General features: G+C 29.3%; 1 protein-coding gene across 11 annotated transcripts in view; it reads left to right on the forward strand.

Moving 5' to 3' along the window:
• The window catches only part of LOC130676567 (glutamate receptor ionotropic, kainate 2-like), a 297696-nt gene that overhangs the window by 158169 nt on the left and 111635 nt on the right, over window positions 1-27892 (forward strand). For all 11 annotated transcript variants that reach the window (XR_008991438.1, XR_008991439.1, XR_008991440.1 and 8 more), the window contains exons 4-7: window positions 7044-7295; window positions 15596-15771; window positions 20263-20316; window positions 26032-26196. Coding sequence is in view for 8 of the 11 variants with exons in the window: in XM_057482888.1 (XP_057338871.1) it covers window positions 7044-7295; window positions 15596-15771; window positions 20263-20316; window positions 26032-26196 (647 nt within the window). In the remaining 3 variants the exon portion in view is untranslated. The remainder of the gene's footprint in view (window positions 1-7043; window positions 7296-15595; window positions 15772-20262; window positions 20317-26031; window positions 26197-27892) is intronic.

Genomic DNA, 27892 nt, shown 5'->3' on the forward strand with positions numbered 1-27892 from the left:
ATATAACTCTTAAAATGTCAAGAAATTTTTCTTGTTTACTGGATAAAATCGAAAATATTTTGGCATTAGATACCATCAAAATTCTTGTGATAACTTATTACGGAAGCGCATTAGCATGTTTCAAATATTAAGAAAATTAAAATAAATTTATGAATCTATATTATTATTATTATTCATATTTGTAAAAAGTCCTGTTTTTGATCTAAAAGCGATTAAAAACAGACTAAAAATTATAGTAATTAAAGTCTGTTTTTGTCCTTAAAAACAATTGAACACAGACCACGAGTTATAATAAAAAAGGCTATTTTTAGTCTAAACGCGGTTTAAAACAGACTAAATATCATACGAAAATAAGTCTGATATTGGCCTAGATAAGGAATAGTACGGGCAAAAACAGATTAAATTCTTGTATAAAATTAATACGATTTATAAAGTTAAATTCAAGAAAAATATTTGAATTTATCATTAATTTTAAAACAGATCTAATTTTTCGACCCGGGTATTAGTAATAGAGAGCTAGATAGACAAAAATATCGACTTACCTAGAAAAACTTTTTGTGCTGATGTCTAATTTATCATACGATATTAATTTGAACAGAATTGAATAACTCAATCGAAATTTATTTGAGAAAAATGGAAAAAAATGAAATTGCTTTCGAAGTTATAATAGTGTTTGCAAACGAACAAACCAATTGATATGATTAAAATAAAAAATTGAATTGTAATTTTTCATGAATATTGTATCAAGTCGATCTGAAATTCCATTGACCTTATTCTCTCTTTAATGGTGTACTCTTAACACTACTTTATTTTATTATATGCAGTGTAAAATCAAATTAAATTGAGTCAAACAAGTAATCACCTCAATAGAGAGGCAGGCTTTAGCTTCGATATATTTAAATAATCATAATAGCTGTATAATAAATTACTAGTATATATATTTGTGGTGGCATAATGGTTGAAATAAACCAACGCCGATGGGCTAAGTGTTCAACTATTACATCTCTCTATTACTATCAGTTCCATGCGATTTTCAGAATGTCCCAATTAATTCAACCACTACGCATGTCGACGAGTGCACCAAGCATTTCCGAGTAATACACGATGAATAAGCAATATATTTGTAGCTCAATGCTACGTAAGCTATAAAATTTGAATTCATTTTCAAAATCAATGCATAGGATAACATTTCTAAAAGACCGTGTAGTAAAATACAATTCTATTGCAACTAGTGACTAAAATAACAAACATTGTTTTCCTGTTCGGTGTTTTGTTGAATTTATAACTACAAGTTTGGAACATGAAGAAATACAATATCTGTTCCCAAGTCGTAATATTAGACGTAAATTGAACGTTTTAAACGTAAACTTAACGTTTTGGACGTTAAAAACTCAATTCGACAGCTTTCAACCTATTCAAAACGTAGATTGGAGTATCATAAATCGAAAACGTAACTAAAATCTATTTAGACTTACAATAAGAAAACATAAGCATACCGAGATCTGTTCAAAAATTGGTTTTCAAAAATCTGACCGACACCAATAACTTTCCGTTTTTTTGAAAACTTCCAATTTTCTTGCCCGTATGAAAATAACAAATATGGTCAAAATATATGATAAATATCAGAAAATATATGTGGCCAATTAAACTATAATTTCTAATATATTTTTTTTATATTAAAAAATATAATATTCATCATACACGAGTCCGTATATGTTTAGCATATATAAAATATATATGTCAATCATAGACAAAAAATATATTTTTAACATATATGAAAACATATATTCTTCTCATATACGAAAACTATATTTTTTTTATACATAAAAATATATATTTCTATCATATACGAAAAATATATTCTGATTATATATAAAAACATATATTTATATTGTGTATGAAAAAAAAAGATTCTTATTCGTATGACCAACTCCAATTAAATTAGATCTGAATTTTAATATACTCTTTAAATTGCAGTTAAAATTTTCAAAATTAGTTAATTCGATGCGAATATATATACCCATATACATATACATACACCGAATAAAATATATGCTTAAATATAACAAAGAAAATATATGGTGCCATATATAATATACATAATATGCTACCATATATTTCATTTCATATAAAAATTTTATATTTTTGGAATATAAAAGGAAATATATCAATACAATATATTATAAGGTAAATGTAAATGTATACATAGCTTAATATAAAAAACACATAAGTTACATATATAGAATACATATATTTACTTCTGTATATAATTTTATATTAAATCGGCCAAAATGTCTATATGATTTTTTATAATATACAATATAATATATCATATATTGTTTTGTTGCAAACATATATGATTTTATATATTTTCACTATTATAGCAATTGTGTGAAAAATGGTTCTTTTTCTACTTAGGATATCTTTTTTCTTTCATTACTGTTATCCTCTTACAGATTAATGATACAAAACTATTCTCAACAATGTAATGAAAATAACAGTGAATTTTTTTATTTTGTATAATACAATTGAATCAACACAGAGACAATAAAATTTTATTTTTTCTTGAATAAGTAGTAACAGTATAGAGATATTTCTTAAGAGAATGCTCTATAAATATAAAACTGGTGTAATCACTATACTGAAACGATTTAACTCCCCACAGCTGGATGATAAGCTTCTAAATGTCGACGAGGGTATACTAGCAATAACGGTATACTCTTGCCAAATGCCATTTGTGAATCAGACTCATTACTTTTTTTTATCTCTATCATTCGCTGTTTTTACTTTGGATGATTTTTCGACTTGAAAATAAAAAAAATAATAACATGCAACGTTTACTGGCCGTAATTAAGGAAATTGTTAGCGCCAATCATATCATAGTCTCTGTTAAGAAATTACCAGTTCTAATTTAGAGGCAAATGCATAGCAAAAAAAAAAAACAAATTATGAATGCCGCAAAAAATTACATTTGCCAGAAAAGTGCATTCAAGTGCCGAAATGACGATTGCAAAAACTTTTTTTCCGCTGAAAAATAAGACTAATCTCAAAAAATAATGTAAAGAAAAAAATGTCACTGTATGATATAACATTATCAGAAAATGAGTGTATATAAAAAATTATGAGGCAAGACGGTTAATCTGAGTAAAACAGTCGAGAAAAAAGTTTGAGTGTAATAAAATTGGTGACCTAATTATTTTTTTTTTTTATAAGTTCAATATGAACAAAAATTTTTTCAAGTTAATAAATTATTAACTTTCTGCTATGAAAATTAGAAATTTTCAAAAAAAAAATTCATAGGTTTCGGTCCGTTCTTAGAAATGAAGTTCTATAGGAAGTAATCGTAGCTATTTCCGCCCGCATGAAAAAACTTTATATTTGAAAAAATATACTTCAAAATATATGAATATTATAATGTTATATATTGCACAATATATAAAATAATATTTATATTTTTGCCGTATTAATGTATGATAATATATTGAAAAAAAATTTATTGCTACAATATATTAATTATATATATATATATATATATATTTTTTTTTTTTTTTTTTTTTTTTTTTTTTTAAGGAATTACGGCTTTACTGGTCTTGTTTATTGACTTGTTAGATTAGATTCATCGTATTAATAAATACATGTGGACTAATATTATTAGTACGCACTGTAATAAAATACATTTATCGAATAAAATCAGTCTTGAATTTACTGTTTTAAAAAACGGTTTCGCCCCGAATATACTTGCTGGGCTCATCAGTAAAGTTGATGCAAGTATATTCTACTTTAGACCGTATAAATGATGTTAGTTTTGAAAAAATTAAAAATGAAAAATTAAAAAAATGAAAATTAAAAAAATTTTTTGGAAAAAAATGGAATGAAAAGTTAAAAAAAGATCATATTTTGTTTGACGAAGATGTATTTATTCCACATGTATTTATTAATACGATGAATCTAATCTAACAAGTCAATAAACAAGACCAGTAAAGCCGTAATTCCTTTAACAAAAAATAAAAAAACCCTGGTCGTTTCAGTAAAATCACATAAAATTAAATAATACTAGGCTAGATAAATCATATAGAATTTTTCGAAAATATGACAGCAAATTTGGAATACTTGCTTTAACATCATCATATAGAAAATTCTTCGTCAAACAAAATATGATCTTTTTTTAACTTTTCATTCCATTTTTTTCCAAAAAATTTTTTTAATTTTCATTTTTTTAATTTTTAATTTTTAATTTTTTCAAAATTAACATCATTTATACGGTCTAAAGTAGAATATACTTGCATCAACTTTACTGATGAGCCCAGCAAGTATATTCGGGGCGAAACCGTTTTTTAAAACATAGTAAATTCGTAATTAGTCTGTCTGCCGAAATCTTTGTCCCTTATAATATAAATAGTCTCCTTTGAGTTACCATTTAAATTTTGTAAGTACTAATGACATTTAAATGACTTTTGTAAAATTCTTCTGACCAATGAACTTGCAATTAGTGTCCCCTCTTCCTTAATTTGGGCCTTTAAACGAAAAGGACTTGCTGCCTATTTAAGGTGCAGCCGACACTCTGATGTAGTTTAGTTGTCCTGTAGCCCTTGAGCATCACGGTCATACTTCATCCTACTGTTGATCATTATTACAGAAGTTACTTGTTTAAGTTTGAAAGCATCTGTATCAAAAAATTATTCCTGCTAAAATGAATTCCGTAAGTTTTTTTCATTTTTTTTTAAATAATCGAAGTCGAATTTTGAATTTAATTTGAATCAAATAATTATTTTAAATGAAATATATTTGGTCAAATAAATTTTTAATTTAATTAAATAATTATTTTAATTTACTGTATTTAATTATTTCGTTGATTATAATTTATGATTAAAAATTTTAGGAAAATCAAAGTTCCCCTGAAGCTCAGAAACTATTGAAGAATGTGAAACGAGGGGAAGCTATTGTCAGCGGCAATTCAAACGATCGTTATACATTAACTTGGAAAGTGACTGATGACATTTATCAGCACGTTGAAGTAATTGAAACGGATAAGCCGAATTATTATACAAGGGGACGAAGATTGTGGATCGGCACTAAAAAATTTGAAAGCCCGAATCAAATAATGGCGACGCATATCAACGCGATGGCTTATAACGCCGAAGAAATAATTGAATCCAAGTACTATCGCAGTGATGTTCTTGGGTCCGGTGGCAAAGCTGAGCTAGTATTGAGGAAACAGAAGGAAGAAAATCCCGGTAGAATTCCTTTCATTATTTCAGCTTCGAAAAAATATCCTGGAAAATTTTTACTATCGTATGTGCCCCTATTTCTATGTTACTATGAATACGTTACTGTTACCGCAGAGGGGTTCGAATATCGAAACCAACTATTCGAGAAGTTTAAGTCGTTGATACGTTGGTTCAAAAATCACGCCAGGAACCCGAACTCTGTCACTTATGATACTTCAGATGTCAGATGTTCAACTGCTTGATTTTTATTTATTTATTTATTTTATATATTTGTATGTATTTATTTTCAAGTTTTTTACCACTTCTGTACAAATTAAATAATTTTTGTGCCGTTTTTTATTTTTTAATAAACAAAAATCAAACGAATGCCAATTTTTTATTTTTGTAAATATTTCCATTAAAAAGTAATTAAGACTTTAGTTTATAAGAAATTAGTTTTAGATTTTACATTTTTTTTATTATATGTTGATTTAATGTATTGAAAGTAGTATATTTATTAATATACAGTATGATGTACATTTTTTATATAAGTTTTCCAGTATATTGCAAAATATATGGTACTCCATTTATTTTGCAATATATAACGTCCAATATATTGCAAAATATATGGTACTGTACATATTTTTCGTACTATGGTATGTTACATAATAAAAACCATGCATTTTAGATTGTAATTCTCATTTCTATGCTATCGGGCAGTTTCTCAAAAAATCTAGGTATATAAAGACTATAATTTTTAATATATCGAGAAAAATATAATTTTTAATATATCGGAAAAATATAACGTCAATATACCGCAAACCATAGATTTAAACATATAAGTTCTTCCATGTATGATCAATTATATACCGAAAATATATCACTAATTATATGAGTCAAAATATATATAAATTTTATTATATTATACTTTATAAATTACATATATACCATCCATATATGACAAAAATATATTGAGCAATATATGAGATAATATATATAGAGAAATATAAAACATTATATAAAAAGAAATATATTATTCAAAATATGTAAAAAACATATATATTTTTGCCGCCATATATTTATCACATATTCTCCATATATATTTTTAACAAGATATAGCTTTTCCATGCCGGCGGGAGGGTGTGTAAAAAAATTTTTTTTAGTTTCTTTGAAATTTCAGTAACGAATTTCAAGAACGAAAACATTCACTTTTTGAACAGTACATTGAAAGATACCTTACGATACTTTTTTTATTTGCAAAATCCATGGTGACATTTTTTTTGCCTTCAAGTTTTGAATAATTCAGATGACTTCATGAAAATAGTGGGCATTAACTTGAGAGTTGCCACGACAAAGTAAAGTTTAATATCCATGAATACATTGTATGTAGATCGCTGGAAAATCAAATACCGCATCATCCATCTTAAATTATGCAGAAAATCTAGAGCAGAATTTAACTATCGTGAAAGGCCAGTGGTCTTACATTGAAGCTTACACAGCTTTTGATAAAACTACTGGTCAAAGAAATATCCGGCTACAGACAGATAAAAAAACCTCAGAGTAGATGTAATAGCAATGTTTCAGTGAAAGACCAGAGATTCTTTGCTTACATATAATTTTCTCATAATTTTCCGCTGACACAAACTTACTTTACTCAGCTTCTATGTTATATATTTTAATCTCAGTAATTTAATTTTCTTGATCAAAGAATATATTAAAAAATACATTTCTTCCTGAAATAAAATCATTTTCAAGGGACTTAAGATTATTATAGAAGGATTGAAATGAATTTCATTGGATATCGACTAATGTTGTTGTTATTGTTTATGATTACAGCTTGCAAGCAATTATCGAGATCCGTTCAGGGAATATTCGGGCCATCGGATCCGTTATTGGGAGCGCATATTCAAAGCATTTGTGAAGCTTTAGATGTACCACATCTCGAAGCCAGAATGGACTTTGAACCTGCATTCAAAGAGTTCAGTATTAATCTTTACCCAGCTCAAGAACATCTGAATAAAGCATTCAAGGATTTGATGTCTTTTCTAAACTGGACCAAGGTTGCTATTATCTACGAAGAGAATTACGGTACGTTCTTAGAACTAAATCAGTTTGATTGGAACTTGCAATTTATTTAAAAATGAATATACACATCTATATATATATATACACTATCAAAAAAATCCATATAGGAATCCAGCCTAGATTCCTACATGGGTTTCCACATGGCGTTTTCAATATGGGGATCCAGGTACCCATGGATTCCTACATGGATTCTTATCTAAATCCATTCACTTTTATATTAATTGCTATGGACTCCTACATCAACCTATACTTGTCTATGTGGATTCCTATCGGTTTCCATGCAATCCCACATGGATTTTTTGATAGGACCGCATATATGAAGGCTCGAATGCCAAATTCCAAGTTTGCGCCAAGTGAAGCCATCGAATAAGGTCCGCATCAGAAAAATATCGTACGCCCGAATTCATGCTTAATTAGGAAAACATAATTCTGCTCACATTCATAAACTGATCTCTATATCTGATCTATATATATAAATATATATACACGTTAGTGCTGCAATTAAAATTTTTTAACCCTTTCCCGAAAGTGTGAATCGAAATGAATCGGTGTGAACTCTACGGGGGTAGCGCCAATCAAAGTTCGTTGTTAAGGCTGTGTGAGTAACGGTTTAATCGGGTGAGTAACAGTTTACTCGTAGTAGTGCATGCATGCGCCCCCTTCTACTATTTTTTCTGCCCCTTCTTTTCTCAACAGGCTAGCGCTCTCTCGCTTTAAGACGAAGACGTATGATTTAAATTGAAAGTAGGGACTCAAGGTCAACCGGGAAAGGGTTAATGTTATCTTTTGTCACCCTTATTTTTTTTTTCTTAAAATTTTCATTTTATTAGAATATTCTGTTAGATCGAGAAAATCAAAAAATTATTCGAGATGCAATAGAGATTTTTTTTTATTTACAATCAACGAATTTCATTACAAATGAAAATAATGAAATTCAAGATGAAACATAACTTGGCATTTTTTAAGTTCGCATGTCTTCCGGATTGTGATCTGGAAATCTATTTATCCATCTCCTTCGTTTACATTCATGTCTGTCATATTTTTAAAATTTATGATTGTTGGCCTTATCTCTTACACTTTTTTGTGGTAACTTCTGTGTTCCTTCTACGTACAAGCAAATCCGCTTTTTATCATGATTGTATTTGTAGATGTTATATTTTCTAGCTTTTATTATTGCAAGTCTTCATTTATCTCTCGGTTGTGTTTTACAAGATACATACGAGTATTTTCTTTATTTCAATTCAATTTTACCTCTGCTACTATGAGCTAATTCTTAGAATCTTTATTTTTTGCATTAAAAACGATTCCGTGATTCTGACCTCTTAGAATCGATGGGCCCTCGTTTAAAAAAATTAAGGATTATAGTTTGCACTTTAATAATCAAAACTACTTCTTGTAACAAAGTAATTACATTTGTAGACAACGAATGTTACTGTTTCTAATGTAGTAATGTATTTTTAGTTGAATGCAACTTTATTATAAATAAAACTCTATTATACGGACGTCTTACATGGATCTGAAAATTACATGGAGAAAAAAATATAGTAAAAACTACAATATTATAGTAAAATTTAGTAACAGATATGAATAAATACATTCTGTATTTTAATTATTACAAAACATTTAGTAAAATTTACTGGTTGACAATTATTACATAAAAAATTATTATGCGTAATGTATTTTGTCCTAACACGATTATATTTTTTTACTATCTGTATAGCAAATTATACTGTGTATAGATAAAATTAAAAGTTGTTGGGGATAGCATATACAAATATGTATTACAAGTTCTGAAACCTTTGTTCAAAGGAGACATCGGGCCGTCAAGCATAGGAAAGGACTCACGCGCGGGAGATCAGGGTTCGAATCTCGGTTGAAACAAGTGATTTTTTAAAAAATAAAAATTGGCACCAACACCAATACAGATGACATAGATCACAATAATAATCAAAATGATAGCAATAATAATAAAAAGTTAAAAGCGATTAAAAATTTAACTTTATTCACTTTCATTCTAATATAGTAAAATTTACTAAATATAACCAAAAATTAATATGCAGTATAGTAGATTTTCTATAATCAGTATATAAGAAAATATTAAACGAGTTGTAAAATATAGGGGAGGGTGGGGCAGAGCGGCCCTCTTAAGCCAATTATTATTTTTTGTGGCTTTCAACCATAAGATCACTTTACTTTTGTCCTATTTCGAACAAATTTATGGACATTTTCCCAAAATTCAGAAAAAAAAAATTTTTTTTTGTGGGGCAGAGCGGCCCCCCTTCAAAAAGTGATAAAAAAATTTTTTTTTTCGTTTTTTTTTTTTTAAATTGTTTTCATCATTAAGAATGTATTTCTTTCTCTTGACAACTATTTTTGGTTTTATATTACTCGAAAAAAATTTTTTAAAGTGTAATAAATCGTTCACTCTCGATTACCTTAATTAATAATTGTCATTTAATAAAAAAAAAAATCAATTCTATAGTTTTACTTTATTTCAAAAATTTATCAACTAAAAAAAAAAATTTAATTTTCATAAATTTTTAGTGACCAAATTTGCCTCTTACATAGAGAAACGGCCGAAAAATATGCAAAAAAAATTTTTTTGGAAGTTTTGGCTGGTCCATTTTGCCCCAGGTGTTATGTGTAGGGCTAGAAATGTGGAATTATACTAATTTTTTTCTAATTTGATGATAAAAATATGAAAAAATCACTTTTTCGAAATTTTGGGCTTGTCCATTTTGCCCCAAATGTCATGCGTAGGGGTAAAAATGCGCAAACATATCGGATTTATACTAATTAGTCGAAAAAAAAAAAATTTTTTTTTTATCAAAATTTCAGGGGGGCCGCTCTGCCCCACCCTCCCCTACCTATCTATTTATGAATTTTTCATATAAATCGTAAGCGTTTCAAGATTACTATCTAAATTTAGTAATTATTCTCATATTTTTTAGTAAAATTTACTATATTTTTTTCTCCGTGAACTACGTCTCGAAATAATGGAATTTCCACAGTTTTCACAGTAGAAGAATTGCTGATATTTGAAACAGTAATTTTGTCCACTATTTATTGTTCCATTTGTAGAATTCGGCAGCTGTCATGCTACAACTTTTATAACCTAAAAATTTGAACTATCCGTAAATCAAGCATCAAAACTCTGTCTTACGACGGTTGGAAACCGTAGTAGTTTAAAAATATTGTGTATAGTAATTTATCCATAGTCTTGTAAATGACCACTGTGAAGCTAAGCCTGATTATATTTTTATAGATAACAACTTTTAATTTAGCTTGAGTAACGTAGAGTAAATTGGATTTTTTAAGGATAGTGTACAGCTATACCATAAAGTAGGACAAGTAAATAAAATGCGATTTTCTTCTTGGCTCAGTTTTGTCGATATTGAAGTGGTTGTACATCAGGTTTTAATGTTATTGCAATGTAATAATCATTACTGAAAATATACAATAATATTTCAGAACGCACATTGAAAAAAAAAAACGCAATAATGGTCGACTGTTATTATATATCAGTATAAAAGAGAACTATCATGAATTTAACGTTGGAAAACTCTTACTCAAAGTCAGAGAGTAAATTCAAAGTCTGCTTACTTTCTTTATTTTCTTTCCTAGTTTTTTTTCGCTGTAGTATATATACTATGTTTCAACCTCGCTAACCTTTTATACTCACTTTTTATCACACGGTCACACATTCCGGTACAGGGTATAGTGTAGACTACTGCGTCGTTCTACTAATTGGAAGACTAGACTATATAAAATAAAACTAAAAAATATGAGCTTCGTTATTTCTCAATTTAATAGTTTATGATGTGACAGTCTGCATCCATCGACTTCTTAATGCTATTTATAACAATATATATTCTGTTTTATTTTTTTTTCTCGATCCACCCATTTCCTAGCTTATTATAATTGATAACGACCGTTCATAAAATAAGACTTTGAACAAATTAAATTAATTAATTTATATTCTTGTTGTATCGTTGCGATCTATTAATATCTCAAGAACACAAATTTGTTATCGTAGCTTATATATACATTAGATTAGGCCAAAAAAATCGACTATTTTTTTTTTTTTATACTGTGAAAATATTATTCCTGATGACTAAAATAAATTATTGTGCAAGTTTGAGCCCTTAATATTGATATTAAAAGGTGTATCGTAACGACTAAGGTACCGGTGGGTAATGAGGCCTAGCTAAGGGAGATTTTGAATGGAATCGAAAATATTGCATTTAATTATCGAAATGTATCATTAATCTTTATTTTAATACATGAGCCATTAAATATAATGAAGTAATCCCGATGAAAAAAGATTTTATACAATTGTATAGAATTATATATCAATTAGGGGAAGGGGGGGGCAAAACGGGGTAGGGTGGGCAAAACGGGGTACCCTCAAAATTTTATGAAAAAAAAAAATTTTTTTTTTTCGTCTAATTAGTATAAATCCGATATATTTGCGCACTTTTAGCCCTACGCATGACACCTGGGGCAAAATGGACCAGCCGAAAATCCTGAAAAAATGATTCTTTCAAATTTTTATCGTCAAATTAAATAAAATATAATACATTAATCCATTTTTCGGCTGATTTGTTATAGCTGGGGCAAATTTGGCCACTAAAAATATTCGAAAATAATATTTTATTGTTTTATTGATAAAATATTTTAAATAATGCAAAATAATTTGCAATCTAAAAAATCAAAAAACACGTTTTTTGGGTTCAAAATAATGACAAATAAGGAATACAGAATTGTTTTTTTTTATTAAATAGCAATTAGTAATTAAGCTAATCGAGGGGAAACGATTTATTACACTGAAAAAAATTTTTCTTGAGTATTATAAAATCCAAAATAGTTGTCAAGAGAAAGAAATACATTCTTAATAATGAAAACAATTTAAAAAAAAAAAAAAAAAAAAAATATCATTTTTTGGAGGGAGGCCTCTCTGCCCCACAAAAATTTTTTTTTTTGCCTTCGTGTCCACCACTGATGTGAAATGTAATTTTTCTTTATGTATATTACATATAAAAGATTCAAGTAATAAAATTTGATCAATTTTCAGAAATTTTTTTTTTTCAACTTTTTTTAACGGTACCCCGTTTTGCCCGCCAAAAATAAAAATTTTATTTTTTAACGACAGCTAAAAATTTTGTCTATTTACCTCGAATATCACTAAAAACAAAAAGATTTAGCGTATTTGAGTCCTCGAAAACTTAGTATTTCCTTAGGTACCCCCTTTTGCCCCCCCCCCTCCCCTATATATAGTATTTGTTTGATGTTTGACAAAAGGCTATTTGAGATTGTTACCATATTATTTTAATGAAAATATTGACACGTTAATCAAGAAAAATTCGTTTATGAACAACGGAGTTTTTTTATAATGATTCTAATAAGGTATCATCTTACGTTTCATAATACTTGTCATGACGGTAACACGATTTATGGTGAGTTCATTATAGAGCTAACTTTAAACAAGCGCAATTCTCAAGAGAAAAGCTTCATACAAATTAGCAATATATTATTTATTATTATATGTATAATATATTTGTATCATATTATGTAAAATATTATAATTAATAGTGACTGTAATTACGATATATATATATATATATACATATATATATCGTAGGAACGGTATATACATTAAATAAAAGCATAGAGAAAATATTCAGTGGAGATCGAAACACGCCGAGGTACTTGTGGGAATAATTAATTTGCTTTAATTTTAATTAGCTTACACGATTTATTTTCATTTATTTTGAACAAAGGGCCAGTTATTTTTTAATAATTTCAACCCTAGAGTCCTACAATAGGGTACATCGATATTGTTTTCCTGACAAAAATACGTTTGAGACTTCGAAATATCTATAGTTATGGGACTTTGAAATTCTCTGCAACCCACAATGCAAAAAATATATGTCATGTAAAATAACTTATTAAAAGAAAAAAACAATTGGGCCTAAATTTTACAAAAAAGTTTGGAAAATCCAAATGAGCATGCCTTAAGCGGTCGTGTCATCCACGAATTATATAGATTAAATGTTTACGTTACGATTTGTTAATTTTTTCATGAAGACTCCTTTTTTTTTTACTTTTTTTTTGCTTACATTTAAGGAACTATTAAACTAATTTATTATAATAGAAAATTATTATAGAAAATATTAAAAAATTCCCGCGGATAGAATGGAAATCTTTGCTAACGCCATCTAGCACGCTCCGATAGAAGAAGCAGGTCTTCACTAACTCTGTTTATATATTTTTTTTATATATGGTAGCCTGAGATGTAAATGTTTTAGCTTCGACAGTACACATTTTATTATTTTATAATCAAACGAATAATAATAGAGTTGTGGTTTTTTAATCAGTTTGTTAGAACGAATTTACGGATATATTGAAATGAAATTCAAAATAATTAGTTTTGTTTTCCGAAAGTTATGGAGATTACAAGAAGAGTGTTACATGTATTTTACAGGATTTTTTCTGAAAAACTCATTTTTTATCCAAATTGTGGGTTGGACCAGCTGTTTATTGTTTAGAAAAATGACCATTGATGTTTTCTTTTATTGGGGTATAAAGGCCGATCTACTTTAACCACTATATTGTTATTTATTTAAATAAAACTCTGACGGACCCCAGTTTATTAATTTTTAGGCGAGAGTAGAGCATACCTACGCTCGCGCTTAAGGCATGCAATAAATATCATATTTAAAGAATTACTTTTTTTTTAATTCTGCCAACTACAAAAGATAAATTCATTTTTACGTCAGGCATTCCTGAAATGTTCCTGCCTAGTTCCCTACCAGGAAAGCCTCGTAGGAACACTCGTAGGAACACTCGTTCCTATAATTATGGGAATGATACCCATAACACTATAGGAATAGTTCCTATAATTATAGAAATGGTTCCTATAATTTATAGGAATACTTTCTATAATATTATGGGAATCATTCCTATAATTTATGGGAATGGTTCCTATAATTTATAGGAACCATTCCCATAAATTATAGGAACCATTCCCATAATATTATGGGAACGGTTCCTATAATAGTATGGGAACTATTCCCATAATAGTATGGGAACTATTCCCATAATATTATGGGAATGATTCCCATAATGCAATTGGAATGGTTCCTATACCATTATGGGAATCATTCCCATAATATTATGGGAATAGTTCCCATACTATTATAGGAACCATTCCTATAATATTATGGGAATGGTTCCCATATTATCATGAAAAAATTAATTTAAAGAAGTGTGGTAATCACTTCTACAATACACAGAAATATTATTAAACATAAAAACAAAAATTCAAACATTGAAAAGAAAAATCGTATTTGGCAAAAAAACATTAAAATTTTTAACAAGAATTTTTTGTCAGCACAAAACATTCAAGAAAATTCAAATTTTAGGAAATTTCTACACTATTGTGCATAAAAAATAATTTAGTGATATTATAGGGATGGTTCCCATAACATTATGGGAATAGTTCCCATAATATTATAGGAATAGTTCCTATACCAATATGGGAACCATTCCCATAATAGTATGGGAACGATTCCCATGCTATTATGGGAATGGTTCCCATAATATTATGGGAACCATTCCAATAATGGTATGGGAACCATTCCCATATCATTATGGGAACCATTCCCATAATGGTATGGGAATCATTCCCATACTATTATGGGGGTGGTTCCCATAATATATAGGAACCATCCCTATAGTAGTATAGGTACTATTCCCATACCATTATGGGAACCATTCCCATAATGCATAGCAATACTTCCCATAATTTTCTTTCCGTGTGTGGACTACCCGAGCCAAAAGCAAGGGCTGATCACACCTGAAATCTGGAATGATATTTTATCCCGCCACAAACTATATTTTTCATAATTACATGCAGTTGAACTGGAAATCTTAATGTCTCGAGCCGAAGACTTCCTTCGGGGTGCGTAGGCTATTTGACCGAATCTGCAACCGGAAGTTTGTTTTTGCCTCCATTAATGGAAAAAATTGCGCATGCATTTGTTTTAGTGTAGGGTCGAGGGGGGCATAATAAGCCCGCTAAAATTTTGAACGCCTCGAAAGATTTGGGGGCAAAATGGTCCATCCAAAATTTGTATTCAATTTCAATGATTCAAAAATAAAGCCCTTGCAAAGTGTTTGAGATTGTCGTTTACTGTTAACTCGTCTAATTTAAAAGTTTTCTGAACTTATGTTTGAAATTGATTTTTTTTTTCAACAAGCAAAATTAGATTGCCCAAATGAAATATTTTTATTTGTTTCAGGATTATTCAAGCTGCAAGATCTCGTGAAATCACCGCCGTCATCTAGAACAGAAATGTATATTCGGCAGGCAGGTGCTGGAACATATCGACAAGTACTTAGAGAAATTCGACAAAAAGAAATTTATAAATTGATAGTGGATACCGACCCTGCTCATATGCAGTATTTTTTTCGAGCGGTAAGTTGTTATAAGTATTGAAATATATTTTTACTTTAGACATGACTTGGAAAAATAAATGAATGATCTTTCATGTAAATTATTGAAGATAATAAACATATTAAAGTATTTTACATGAGTCCTTGACAAGCAGAAATGAAGAAACTGTAGAGCGACAGAAAAAAAAATGAAGATTACAAACATTAAAAAAAGTAAATGTTTGTCGGCTTAATTAAAAGAGTTTTATTCGTCCTTTTGAAGGATTAAACTTCGTTAATTGGCGTATTTTCTTAGAAGAATCTTTGAGCAGTTGAATTGCGTTTAATGTGCACCGTTTTAAGATCTTTAATTAACATTAAATATAAAACTTGATTTAATTACGATTAGTATAGCTCTGTCAAACCTGAAGAAAATAATTTAGTAGGAAACTTCATTCAAATTAACAATTCTTAATGCAATTACAGCAGAGATATTAACGCGGAAAATATCAAGTAGAGACAGTATAAGAGAAAAGGAAAAAAAATGCTGGAAAATCACTCATTTTATTTTTAATCATTACTTTTATTTTTTGCACACGTCGAACGCGAAGCGCAGAGGTTGTGCTTTATAACCGACTTGTTAAAGTCACGCGATTTCCTCACATTAAACTGTACATATTTTTTTTATATCACATTTTCACGTTATGAAAAGCACATCAATATAAAGAGGAAACACTAATGAATAAGCCTGATACTTTATTTAAATTGTCCGATGGATATTCATACAAAAAAAAATTCAATGAAAACAATTTATCCTGGACGTGCATTAGTCTGTGGTTAAAAAAAATGGTCGTGGTTCGGATATCTCGAGAACGACTTGACGAAATGACTTAAATTTTTTTCACAATCTTCAGAATTATGCATAGAAGGTTCCTTTCGAAAATCACTACTGTTAAGACCGGTAATTTTACATGTAAGCAACCACACACCGCAGCCATTTTTATTAGGAATGTTCTCCTTGTCTTACTTTTTTTGTTGACTTTTATTACCGTATATTTACCATGGAAATTTATATGAAAAAAACGCGGGTAGCTCAATCTTTTTCAAAATATAACATTAGCGTTCGAGGTGTGCACTTTTCGATTTTCCAAATCTTTTCTTTTTTTTATTGTACTTTCATAGCAGGGTTAGCAAAAACTAATGTACCCTACAGCTAGACTAAGAAGCGAACATGACAATTCTGATCACATGTTTTGTACTAAAAAATATCAGTAGAACCCTGATATCCTTACATACTGCACTCAATGCCTGTTTTAATTGCGCGCGCATCATAACCTTTTTGGTGGCGTTACCACATGTAAGTATATCGCCTATACGGCTTCTGGCAACCATCAGACTCATTCTCATGTCAATCCATCATAAGCCTTACGCTCATGTTGCGACAACATGATTGTCGAATAATTCGCGCCTTAGTCCTCATGTTACATAACCTACTATAGTCATCCTAACGAAAGCTTGGGATTTTTTTTCCCACCACGGTTTCTTCCCCCACCCTTTAAATGTTGGTTTTGGTGGCTTTGCGCATGCGCACATTTAAAGGGCGCATGCGCTTATTCTAATATCATGGTGGTAGGGGAAAGAACTGGTGGGAAAAAATCCCAAGCTTTTATCGAGACGACTATAATAAACAAATTTATATTTTCTGATAATGCTTGTATATATGAAAACATCGCTAATTAAGACATACGATATAAAAATTAACGAGCTACGTGAATTGGTTATAAAACGAGTGTAACCCAGAACTCATACATGACTCAGACGTACAGTAGAATCTCTCTATATTTGACTCATCCGTCCAGGATCTCTCTCTGTATTTGACTCGTCCTTTCGTCCCCACTACAGCAACACTATTGTCTCTTATGCGCAGGTCTGCGCGACTAAATGCGCAGTGTGCAAAAACAGTTTCTATGATATTATCTGTACGTAACCTCAATTATTAAATAGAATATTGTATTGTGCAATAAAAAATATCAAATAATTAAGAAAACTGGTAGGTAAGTTTAAATATTATATATCTCTAAAGTAAGTGATTAAAATTTATTAGATTAACAGAACTTAATGTTTGTATTCATAGCCCAAGAACATTCAAATCTACCCGCCACTAAGTTATTTTTTTGATTGGTGGAACGAAAAGTCGTAGTGGGAGACAGGATTGTCAAATATAGAAAGAGAATTTGGTCAAATACAGAGAGCGGTCAAATATAGAGAGATTCTACTGTAATGATTGTAAACTCGACGATCACTGAATTAAAATTTAATAGAAGCAGATGGTTATTCCTGTAAATTAATTCTCATAAATTTCTCAGCGATGTTTTATAGTCAAATTTTACTGTTGAAAAAAAAAAAAAGTATTTAAATTGTTGACTTTATTCAAATACTCAATATCAACATGGATAAAATCTTATTGATAACATCCGACGAGGAATAATATACATGAAAATTTCATAACCTAGCACTTGTTAAACTGCTATGATTTCGTAGTGGTAACATCGAGTAGTTCAAGAAGCTCTTTTTTCCAACCAATAAAAACTTGCGAGCTTTACTTTTCTCGTTTTATCCTAGACGTGCTTCGATACGTTATTGCGACGATGCGCTTGCAGGAGAAACGGATTGCCATGTACGAAGAGCTCGAAGGATATCGAAAGATTTATGGAACCGTAGAAAATACAAAGTTCGCAAACCTTTTTTGAGTAGATAGACATATAGCGAGAGAAAACGTAGCTGTAGAAAATACAAAAAAAAAGAATTAAATTCAATGTGGCATTTCCAGTTATTCCTTTACTTAAATCTTGAAAATTTTATATTGCTTACTTATATATTTATTAAGTAGTACTTTTATTTTCAACGGTACGAGAAAGTTTTTAAAAAACAAATAAAGAACTGAATGTTTTAAATGAATTCAAACAGTCGAATATTTTATTACTTTTTTATCTGTAATCCGAAAGTCCGAGAAAAAAAATATGATACTGAAGTTAGCCGACGTCTAATAATTTTTGGACTTTTTTTTAAACAATAAATTATTAAAAAAAAATTGCACCTAGTAGCTTTTTTGATTTTCTACATGTGCATTTTTTTTTTTTTTTTTTTTTTCAATTAAACCGTTGAAAAAAAAATCTGAAAATTGTCAATTGTCTGTTAACTTCAGAATCATAAAAAAATTGCTATTTTTTTTCATTTTTGCGTAAGAATTTTTTCGATGTTTAAATAATACTTAAAAACTCTGCTTTATGTGACTATGAATTGAGTCTCATTTCAATTTTTCAGCCTTTTTTTTCAACCTAAATTAAAAATTAAACTGAGATTTAATTTTTTAACTCAGCTATCCCTGATTAAAAATACTCGTTAAAAAGTTTTTAAAAAGATGAAAATTGAATACTTTTGAATAAATCCTATTCCACAAGGTTTTCTTCTGGATATAAAATTAATTAATACTTTTCAATTATATTGAATCTAAAAATAATATAAGAATTTCTAAACTTCCAAAGAATTGAAAAAGATTCAAATAAATTGATATTTTAAATCTTTCTGAATCCTCGTCAATAACAAAAATGTTTCGAATTTTAAGGTTACGAGTAGCATTGAAAAAAAATCGAATAAATTGACAGTTTACGATCTTTCTAAATCTTCCTCAATACCAAAATAGTTCCATATTTCGGGTTAAGAGTTGGATTGAAAAAGATTCAAATGAATTGACATTTTCAATCTTTTTGAATTCTTCTCAATAACAAAATAATTTCACAGTTCGGGTCACGTGTGGGATTGAAAAAAATTCAAATGAATTGACAGTTTTTAATCTTTCGGAATTTCCCTCAATACCAAAATAGTTCCATATTTCCAATTATGACTTGAATTGAAATAAATTGAAATGAATTGACATTTTCCAATCTTTCTGAATCTTTCTGAATACCAAAATAGTTCCATATTTTGGATCGAGTGTAGGATTGAAAAGAATTGAAAGAAATTGAGAATTTTCAATTTTTCTGAATCTTTCTCAATACTAAAATAGTTTCATATTTCGAGCTATGATTTGAATTGAAATAAATTAAAATGAATTCACATTTTCGAATCTTTCTGAATCTTTTTCTAAAATGATGAAAGATTGAATTCTTTTCAATATTTTTGAATTCCATTATAACAATTAGAAAGTATTAAAATGATCGAAATTTCAATTCCATTTAATATTTTTCAAAATCTCCGTCTGGATTGAAAAGAATTGAAATAATTTTCAATACTTTTCAATAAATATTCTTAATCAGAGTAACCTCTGAAATCTTGCACTCATGTTTTTTGCGGTGCATATGCATCTCTAATATAAACGCATTTGCATGATAATAAATATATGCGAAAAATTTATATAACAGGAAGGAGCAGGCGGGGCGAATAAAACAGCATTTTTAATACTAAAATTAAATTTACCAAAAATATTTAATTTAAATCAATATTTAAAGGTTTTTATAATTTAAATTTGTTGCAGATCCTCCAATTGCAAATGAACGACCATCGATATCATTACATGTTCACGACTTTTGTAAGTTAAATATTTAATTAATATGAAACCACATGATATTAATTAAAAACATGCAGTAATAAATATATACTCTAATTATGCATTTCATTAAATTTAATAATTGAAACGAGATCTCAAATCATTACATGATATTGCGAAAATAACCGATGATCATAATGAAATAGTATTGCCAGATAGTTAACAATTATACACGGATAAAAATGAGACTCAAAAATACATGAAATAATAATAGATGGTACATCAAATTTTATTTTGCTAGTCTACACGGAAAAAAATAGATAGGAATGGTTACTATGCTACACAAGTATGATTCTAAAGTAGGGGAGGGTGGGGCAGAGCGGCCCCCCTAAGCCAATTATTATTTTTTGTGGCTTTCAACCATAAGATCACTTTACTTTTGTCCTATTTCGAACAAATTTATGGACATTGTGCCAAAATTCTGAAAAAAAAAATTTTTTTTTTGTGGGGCAGAGCGGCCCCCCTCCAAAAAGTGATAAAAAAATTTTTTTTTTCGTTTTTTTTTTTTTTAAATTGTTTTCATCATTAAGAATGTATTTCTTTCTCTTGACAACTATTTTTGGTTTTATATTACTCGAAAAAAATTTTTTAAAGTGTAATAAATCGTTCACTCTCGATTACCTTAATTAATAATTGTTATTTAATAAAAAAAAAAATCAATTCTATAGTTTTACTTTATTTCAAAAATTTATCAACTAAAAAAAAAAATTTAATTTTTATAAATTTTTAGTGACCAAATTTGCCTCTTACATAGAGAAACGGCCGAAAAAAATTGAAAAAAAAATTTTTTTGGAACTTTCGGCTGGTCCATTTTGCCCCAGGTGTTATGCGTAGGGCTAGAAATGTGGAATTATACTAATTTTTTTTTAATTTGATGATAAAAATATGAAAAAATCACTTTTTCAAAACTTTGGGCTTGTCCATTTTGCCCCAAATGTCATGCGTAGGATTAAAATTTCGCAAACATATCGGATTTATAGTAATTAGTCAAAAAAAAAATTTTTTTTTTTTATCAAAATTTCAGGGGGGCCGCTCTGCCCCAGAGGGGCCGCTCTGCCCCACCCTCCCCTATATAAAAATTAATCTTACTCTCTAAATATAAATTAGTGATTTTTCACTAATTTCAAGTGAATATTCACTAATTGTCAATGGTACAATCGTAACACGCAGAATTAGTGACTATTCACTAAATGAATATGTGAATATTAGAATTCACTGATTTGATAAGTGAATATGAGAATCCACTAAATTGAAAAGTGAATATGGGAATCCACTGATTTCATCGGTGAAAAAAAATATTATATTGCGAAAAAAAATATAAGACACTTGTAATTAGATCCGAAATGTGCTCAATGTATTAGAATCATTACTTAGAGGAAGTATACATGATTTTGATTGATGAAAAAAATCCCGGTGACTGCCGGGCTCGAACCTGCGTCCTTCCGATTCAAAGTCTTTGATGCTATTCACTGCGCTGACCTACGCATGTGATCGCGTGAGTGTAAATAGTGTATTCGTTATGATACCAAACAATAACGGATGAAGAAATAAAAAATCCGTGATGTTATGATTGACGTACTCTTCATATAAATATATTATTGTTCTGTACTTCTATTTTTTTTATTTTGAAAGTTTTTTATTAAAATTTTTAAAAATAGCACCATAATTTTTTTTATATCTAATAAAATATTTAATTATTTGCTAGTTAAAGTTACTAGTGAAATTGTGAAATTCACAAATTAAGAAGTGAATAACAGTTACACTTGTAGAAATTATGAAAATATCGCTAGTTCAGTAGTGAAAATCACTAATTTGCTAGTGAAAATTATAGTACTAAATTTATTAGTGAGAATTCACTAATTTGTTATTTAAATACACTGATTATGAAGTGAATACTGCTTCACTAAAGTAATTAATGAAATTTCTACTAATTCATGTTTAGATAGTAGCACATTACTAGTTCTCGTTACAATAGGAATGGGTCGTCTTTACATACGACTGAGTACGATCCAATATAGCAACCATTACTATGTTACACATTATATCGAAAACATGACTGGTTATCGTGTTCACAGTCACCATTCGCTTTCCAGATAATACAGGTTCCTTTCGGCAGTCGATGTGTTACTATATAAAATAGGTATAGTTCCTGTGTGGAGATGCGAAAGATTCCCCGGACAAATGCGTTCCATTGTCGTTCAGCATAGTAACCATTCCTGTGCTGGACAGAAACTGTTGCTTTTAGTCACATGTCTGAGTCTTGCTTAGCGGGAACATGTTTTAATCAGCACTCAGACATGTGACTGAAAGCAACAGTTCCTGTCCAGCACAGGAATGGTTACTATGCTGAACGACGATGTTCGTATGTGTCTGTATATTTTTATATACATCAGTCATGTAGATGTAATAGCGCATGCGTGTAGTCTACTCTTTAAAGGAGAAGGGGCATTCGATAAGTCGGAACTTTCCGCTCCTCCGTAGACTAACTGTCCGAGTTAACGGAATTCGGCTTTTTCACGATAGAAAAACTCGTCCAGTCATATTTTAGTATAATTTTGTATAACCATGGGAATAGTTTCTCGATCCATTTGAACTGTTCTATTTACATTCTCGTTGTGTATGCGTTTATCTATAAACTAACACTACGTGTCGATCGTTATATTTGCTCAAGTATTAACAAGAGTATGTCAATACCATTGTTCTATGTTTTTATAGAGAATAATTGTTTATTATAACCGTATAGATTTTTTCAAAATTGTATTGATAATTCATAATATTTCAGGAGCAAGTTATCTTTTATCTAAACAAGATTACGATAAACGATAAGGTTCATTTTTAGTATAAAACATTCTAATCTATCGATTAGTGATTATCGATTACAGTTAAGATCATTAATTTACTTACCAGAATTATTTAAAATTATATTTTTATCGTTTTGTCCCGACGTTTTTATTTCGATAATGAAATTTTAATATATTTCATTTATGATATAATTTTAAGAAATAATTTGACATTTCCAATCGCTAAGTAAGAATTAATAATTACGATAATTTTTATTTCCAATGCCACGAAAAAAAAAAAAAAAAAAAAATTCATTATAAGACTTATTTCTAATTTATATGATTAACCTCAAGAATTTACAGCAAACTCGATTGATTTACATTATTTTTTTTTATCTTTAGTTTCTTTTTAAGTAAGAATTTTTTTTTTTTTTTATTGGACTTTTTATCAATACTAATAAACTCTAGAATGAAAGTAAAACTTTGTACAAAATGTAGGGCGTATCAATAAAATAAAGCGGGTGGAAAAAAAATTTTATTTCTCGTGGATTTCCTGTTCACATCGATATACTGTCGAACGAAAAAGTTTCAAGTTTTTTACCGCAAAAGAGTTTGCTCTGATGTTTCATCGAAAAGTACTTTAACATAGTTGTGGAAATAATGTAACCTTTGATAAAATGAGTAGATTGACAAGTCATTTATTAATACTTTTATTTTTAATTTCAAAACTTATATAGGGGAAGGGGGGGCAAAACGGGATACTTAACAAAAAATTTAGTTTTTAGGGACATAAATATCGTAAATTGGCTTCATTTTGATTCTATTTGAAATAAATATAACAAATTTTAGACTGCCATCAGAAAAAAAATTTTTATTTTCTGCGGGCAAAATGGGATACCCCAAAAAAAAGTAAAATTTTTTTTTTTTTTTTCAAGTGAATAAAATTGATGTAATAATGTCTTTCTAAATTGATGTTAGTGATAAAATTTACTCTCAACATATTTTTAAAGAATGTGCTCAACTGGTAGAGCACTCGGCGCGATACCGAATTGGTCTGGGTTCGATTCCCAGTTCGGGCTATCTATATTTTTCTCAATTTATCTATAAATTGTCTTATTGAGAGGTTTGCATGTTTAGGTTTCCACTATATTTAAATGGTGGACACAAAAATGAATATTAGAAAATTAACATAACTGTTAATAATTTGATATTATAGTACTAAAGTTATAAAATATTACAAAATTATGAAAGTTACAATGTAACAGTTAAAATTATGATGATTACCAATGTTACAGTTTTAGAGTTTTTATTAATATTATTGTTTTTATTGTTCTTGAGTTAATTAAAGAAATAAATTTCTTAATTTGTGATACTTCATGAAAATAAATTTGTAGTACGATAAAATTTGTACATTTTTTTCATTTATACTTTTCGCAAAAAATATAAAAATGTTTTTTTTTAGCTTTTAATAGTGTAAAATGATACTAGATGTCATTTTCGACCATTTTCGAAAGTTTTTCGAGAAAAAAAAATTTTGACGAAATTTTGAGGGTATCCCATTTTGCCGGCCTATCCCGTTTTGCCCCCCCCCCCCCCCTTACCCTATATGTACTAGGGTGCTTCGTTTCCGGCGAAAGTATTTTTTTCGTTGCTCATCAATCAAAATATTGTTTTTTATGCTGAAAAAAAAATTCCTGCCAAGTTTGAGCTCTTAATTCCAATCCTAAGTACATTCCATTTGATTTCAAAGATTTCCCGCATTTAAAATACACGTAAATTACATTACTTTTTTTCAACTTTCTAATACTCAGCTGCGTTTTATGACATCAGAGCGGTTTTGGTCGCAAATTGTAGGGCATTTGGTGTTCTTCAAAAGTGCCCATAGTTACTTAGCTGTGATTCCAGCTGTTTTACTTGTGTCCGTTGCGGAAGTTATTTTTCCTATGAAATTGACCTTATATTGGCTTGCAGAACGTAAACCAATGAAAGTACATTAAAAATGCTAATGGAAATTTTTTAGAAAATTTTATTTCCTTCAAAAAAAAGATCTATGAGTCAAGTCGCTAAAGTCCATAGTTTCCGAGTTATAGTAATTTTTATAATTTGAAAAATAAAATATAAAAAAAACCAATTACAATTGATTGTAATTGTAGGTAGGCTCACGCCATGACACTTCACACATATACATGTGTTTGAACATGTACTTGGCGCGAGACACTACCGTGTCTCCTGATTTGCGTAAATATGTTTTTAATTCATTTATTTTACGTAAGTAATCATGCGCTTTATGAATAAGTTAGGTTATGACGAAGGTTATATCAGCTCACTGTCAAATCAGTGAAACTCACTGGTGAATCAGTGGAAATTCTCACTGATAAATCAGTGGCTGTTACGTCCGCCATTAAAATTCACTGGTTTATCAGTGAAGTTCACTGAGTAACCAGTGGGATTAAATGGCCGCCAAGACCACTGGTTGAATCAGTGAGTTTTACTAGTAAACCAATGAGGTTTCACTGGCGAACCATTGGAATTTCACTGATTCAAATTAAGAGAGAAAACTGCGTCAAATTCTACCTCAAATGTACGTAAAATCGAAACGAGCAGTGGTGGATTTACACTAGGGGCAGTCGGGGCAAGTGCCCAGGGCATCAAATTTTTAAGGGCAGCAAAATTTTGAAAAATTAAATATATGAACTATAAGTTGAAGTAAAATTCCAGTATTGGGGTGGATTTTTTTCCGATGGTCAGGGGCGGCATTAAGTTTAAATCTGGCCCTGGAAACGAGTCTACCATTTTATAGTATCGTTCGATCACTATAGATTTTTTTATTAACCAATACTTCGTGTGAAAGCAAAAAAAAAGTATCGACTTATTTTTGAAACATCAAACTATACATGTATATTTTTTTTTGTCACAGGATATCGAAACATTCGATCTCGAAGACTTCAAGTACAACAATGTCAATATGACAGCATTTCGATTGGTTGATTTGGAAGAGCAGAAGGTAGCAGAAGTTCTGAAGCAAATGGAGCGTTTCCAACCCATTGGACATGCGATTCTCAATCGCACTGGAGTGATCCAGGTTATATAGAAATTTATAATACGTTTCAGTTAATAAAATACTTACCGGCTAGGAAAAAATATTAATGGAAAATAAACTGAACAAAATAGAGTTTTCGATAAAATTTAAGTATTCATTGCAATTAACAGATTCGAGTGAGATTATTTAGCTTCACACTCAAAAGATAGTTTGCGGAAGCAGTCCTTTGATGTATGACCATGCGATTTAGAAAACAGTAATTGGACTATTGGATAAAGCGGAATTCAAATCACGCTTAAATTACTTTGAAGTTAATCGTTTGTACTTTGATTACTGAATATTTCTATTGACTTAGTTAGCCGACTGATTTAAAACCACTTAATTAAAATTTTTTGTTGAGTTTTTCACTTTATTACAAAGTTTTAATTTATTTAGGGAAAGAGAAGCAAAATGGACTCGTGAAAATAAAAAATTTAATAGTCTGAGTTATATCTCAAAAAAAAAAAAATTCTATACATGGGGCAAAGTTGACCCCTAAAAAAATTAAAAACATCAATGAGTTTTAACTTCAAAGAGTGAAATTTGCGGTAATAATTGCAATATTTCATTTCAATCGTTTCCATATCGCATGGAGACGCTCGTTTGAAATATCGATTATAGGATTAACACCCGTTCAAATCATGGAAATCGCCACGATGTATATGGGTCTTATTTCTATAAGATATTGAAAATAAATTATGGTAATAGTTCCTATTGTGAAAATATTCCTATATTACATAGAAACGTAAGGGAGAGTGGGGTCAATTGAACCAAGGAGCAATTGAACCAGTAAGCTTAAAAAATTGAAAAAAATGGAAAAATAAGTCGTCCTCTTGGAATTATATTTTAATACACTAAGCCTTAGTCTGACTAAAATTTGGAACCAATATGATGATTTAATTTTAAAAAATTCAAGTTTTTGTGTTTTTAGGCATCTGAACTTTTTTTTCAGCTCTTGACAAATTGTTTAATAAGTTTTTAATTTTCAAATGTAATCTTAAAATTTTTTTTGTAATACCTTCTTTCACATATTAGTCATAAATTTCTAACTTTACATCTAGTAAAATAGTTCTTGAACATTTTTTTTAAACTAATTATTTCAATAAAATCATATGGGGTCAATTGAACCAGTACTCTCGGGGACGGTTGAACTACACGAACCACACTGTGAGCATCAGACATGCGCGCGCATCTTGACTGAATGTCAAAAAAAGCTAAACTAACCAAGAAAAAAAATAATTATATTGACAGAAGTTGTAAAAGTGATTGTTATAACATATAATGTCATATAAAGTAATCAATATTATTAGAAGTATTGTAATTTCAGTTTTAAGCTGTAATGAATAGTAAATTATTCATTAAAGTCATTCGTTTGTGGTTCTAATATTCTTGGTTCAATTGTCCCCGACTAGTGGTTCAATTGTCCCCGCAAAGGGAACGATTGAACCATTTGATGCAGTTGTACAATTTCGTATTTATAAAAATTTTCATAATTTGTTAAGTTATGTGCTTATGAGAAAAGATAGTCTATATAATATAGTATAATTTCGTAAAAAAAAGTCATCATTTTGCTTTTATTCATCTAAAAAAAAATGTTAAAGTATTTTTGGTTCACTCTCCCCTACTAGGAACTGTTACCATAATTTGCTATGCGTATAATTATAAGAAAATATTAAGGGCCTCGTTTTGTCCTCCCCTT

This window comes from Microplitis mediator, chromosome 10, assembly GCF_029852145.1.
Source record: "Microplitis mediator isolate UGA2020A chromosome 10, iyMicMedi2.1, whole genome shotgun sequence".
NCBI classification, from domain to species: Eukaryota; Metazoa; Arthropoda; class Insecta; order Hymenoptera; family Braconidae; genus Microplitis; species Microplitis mediator.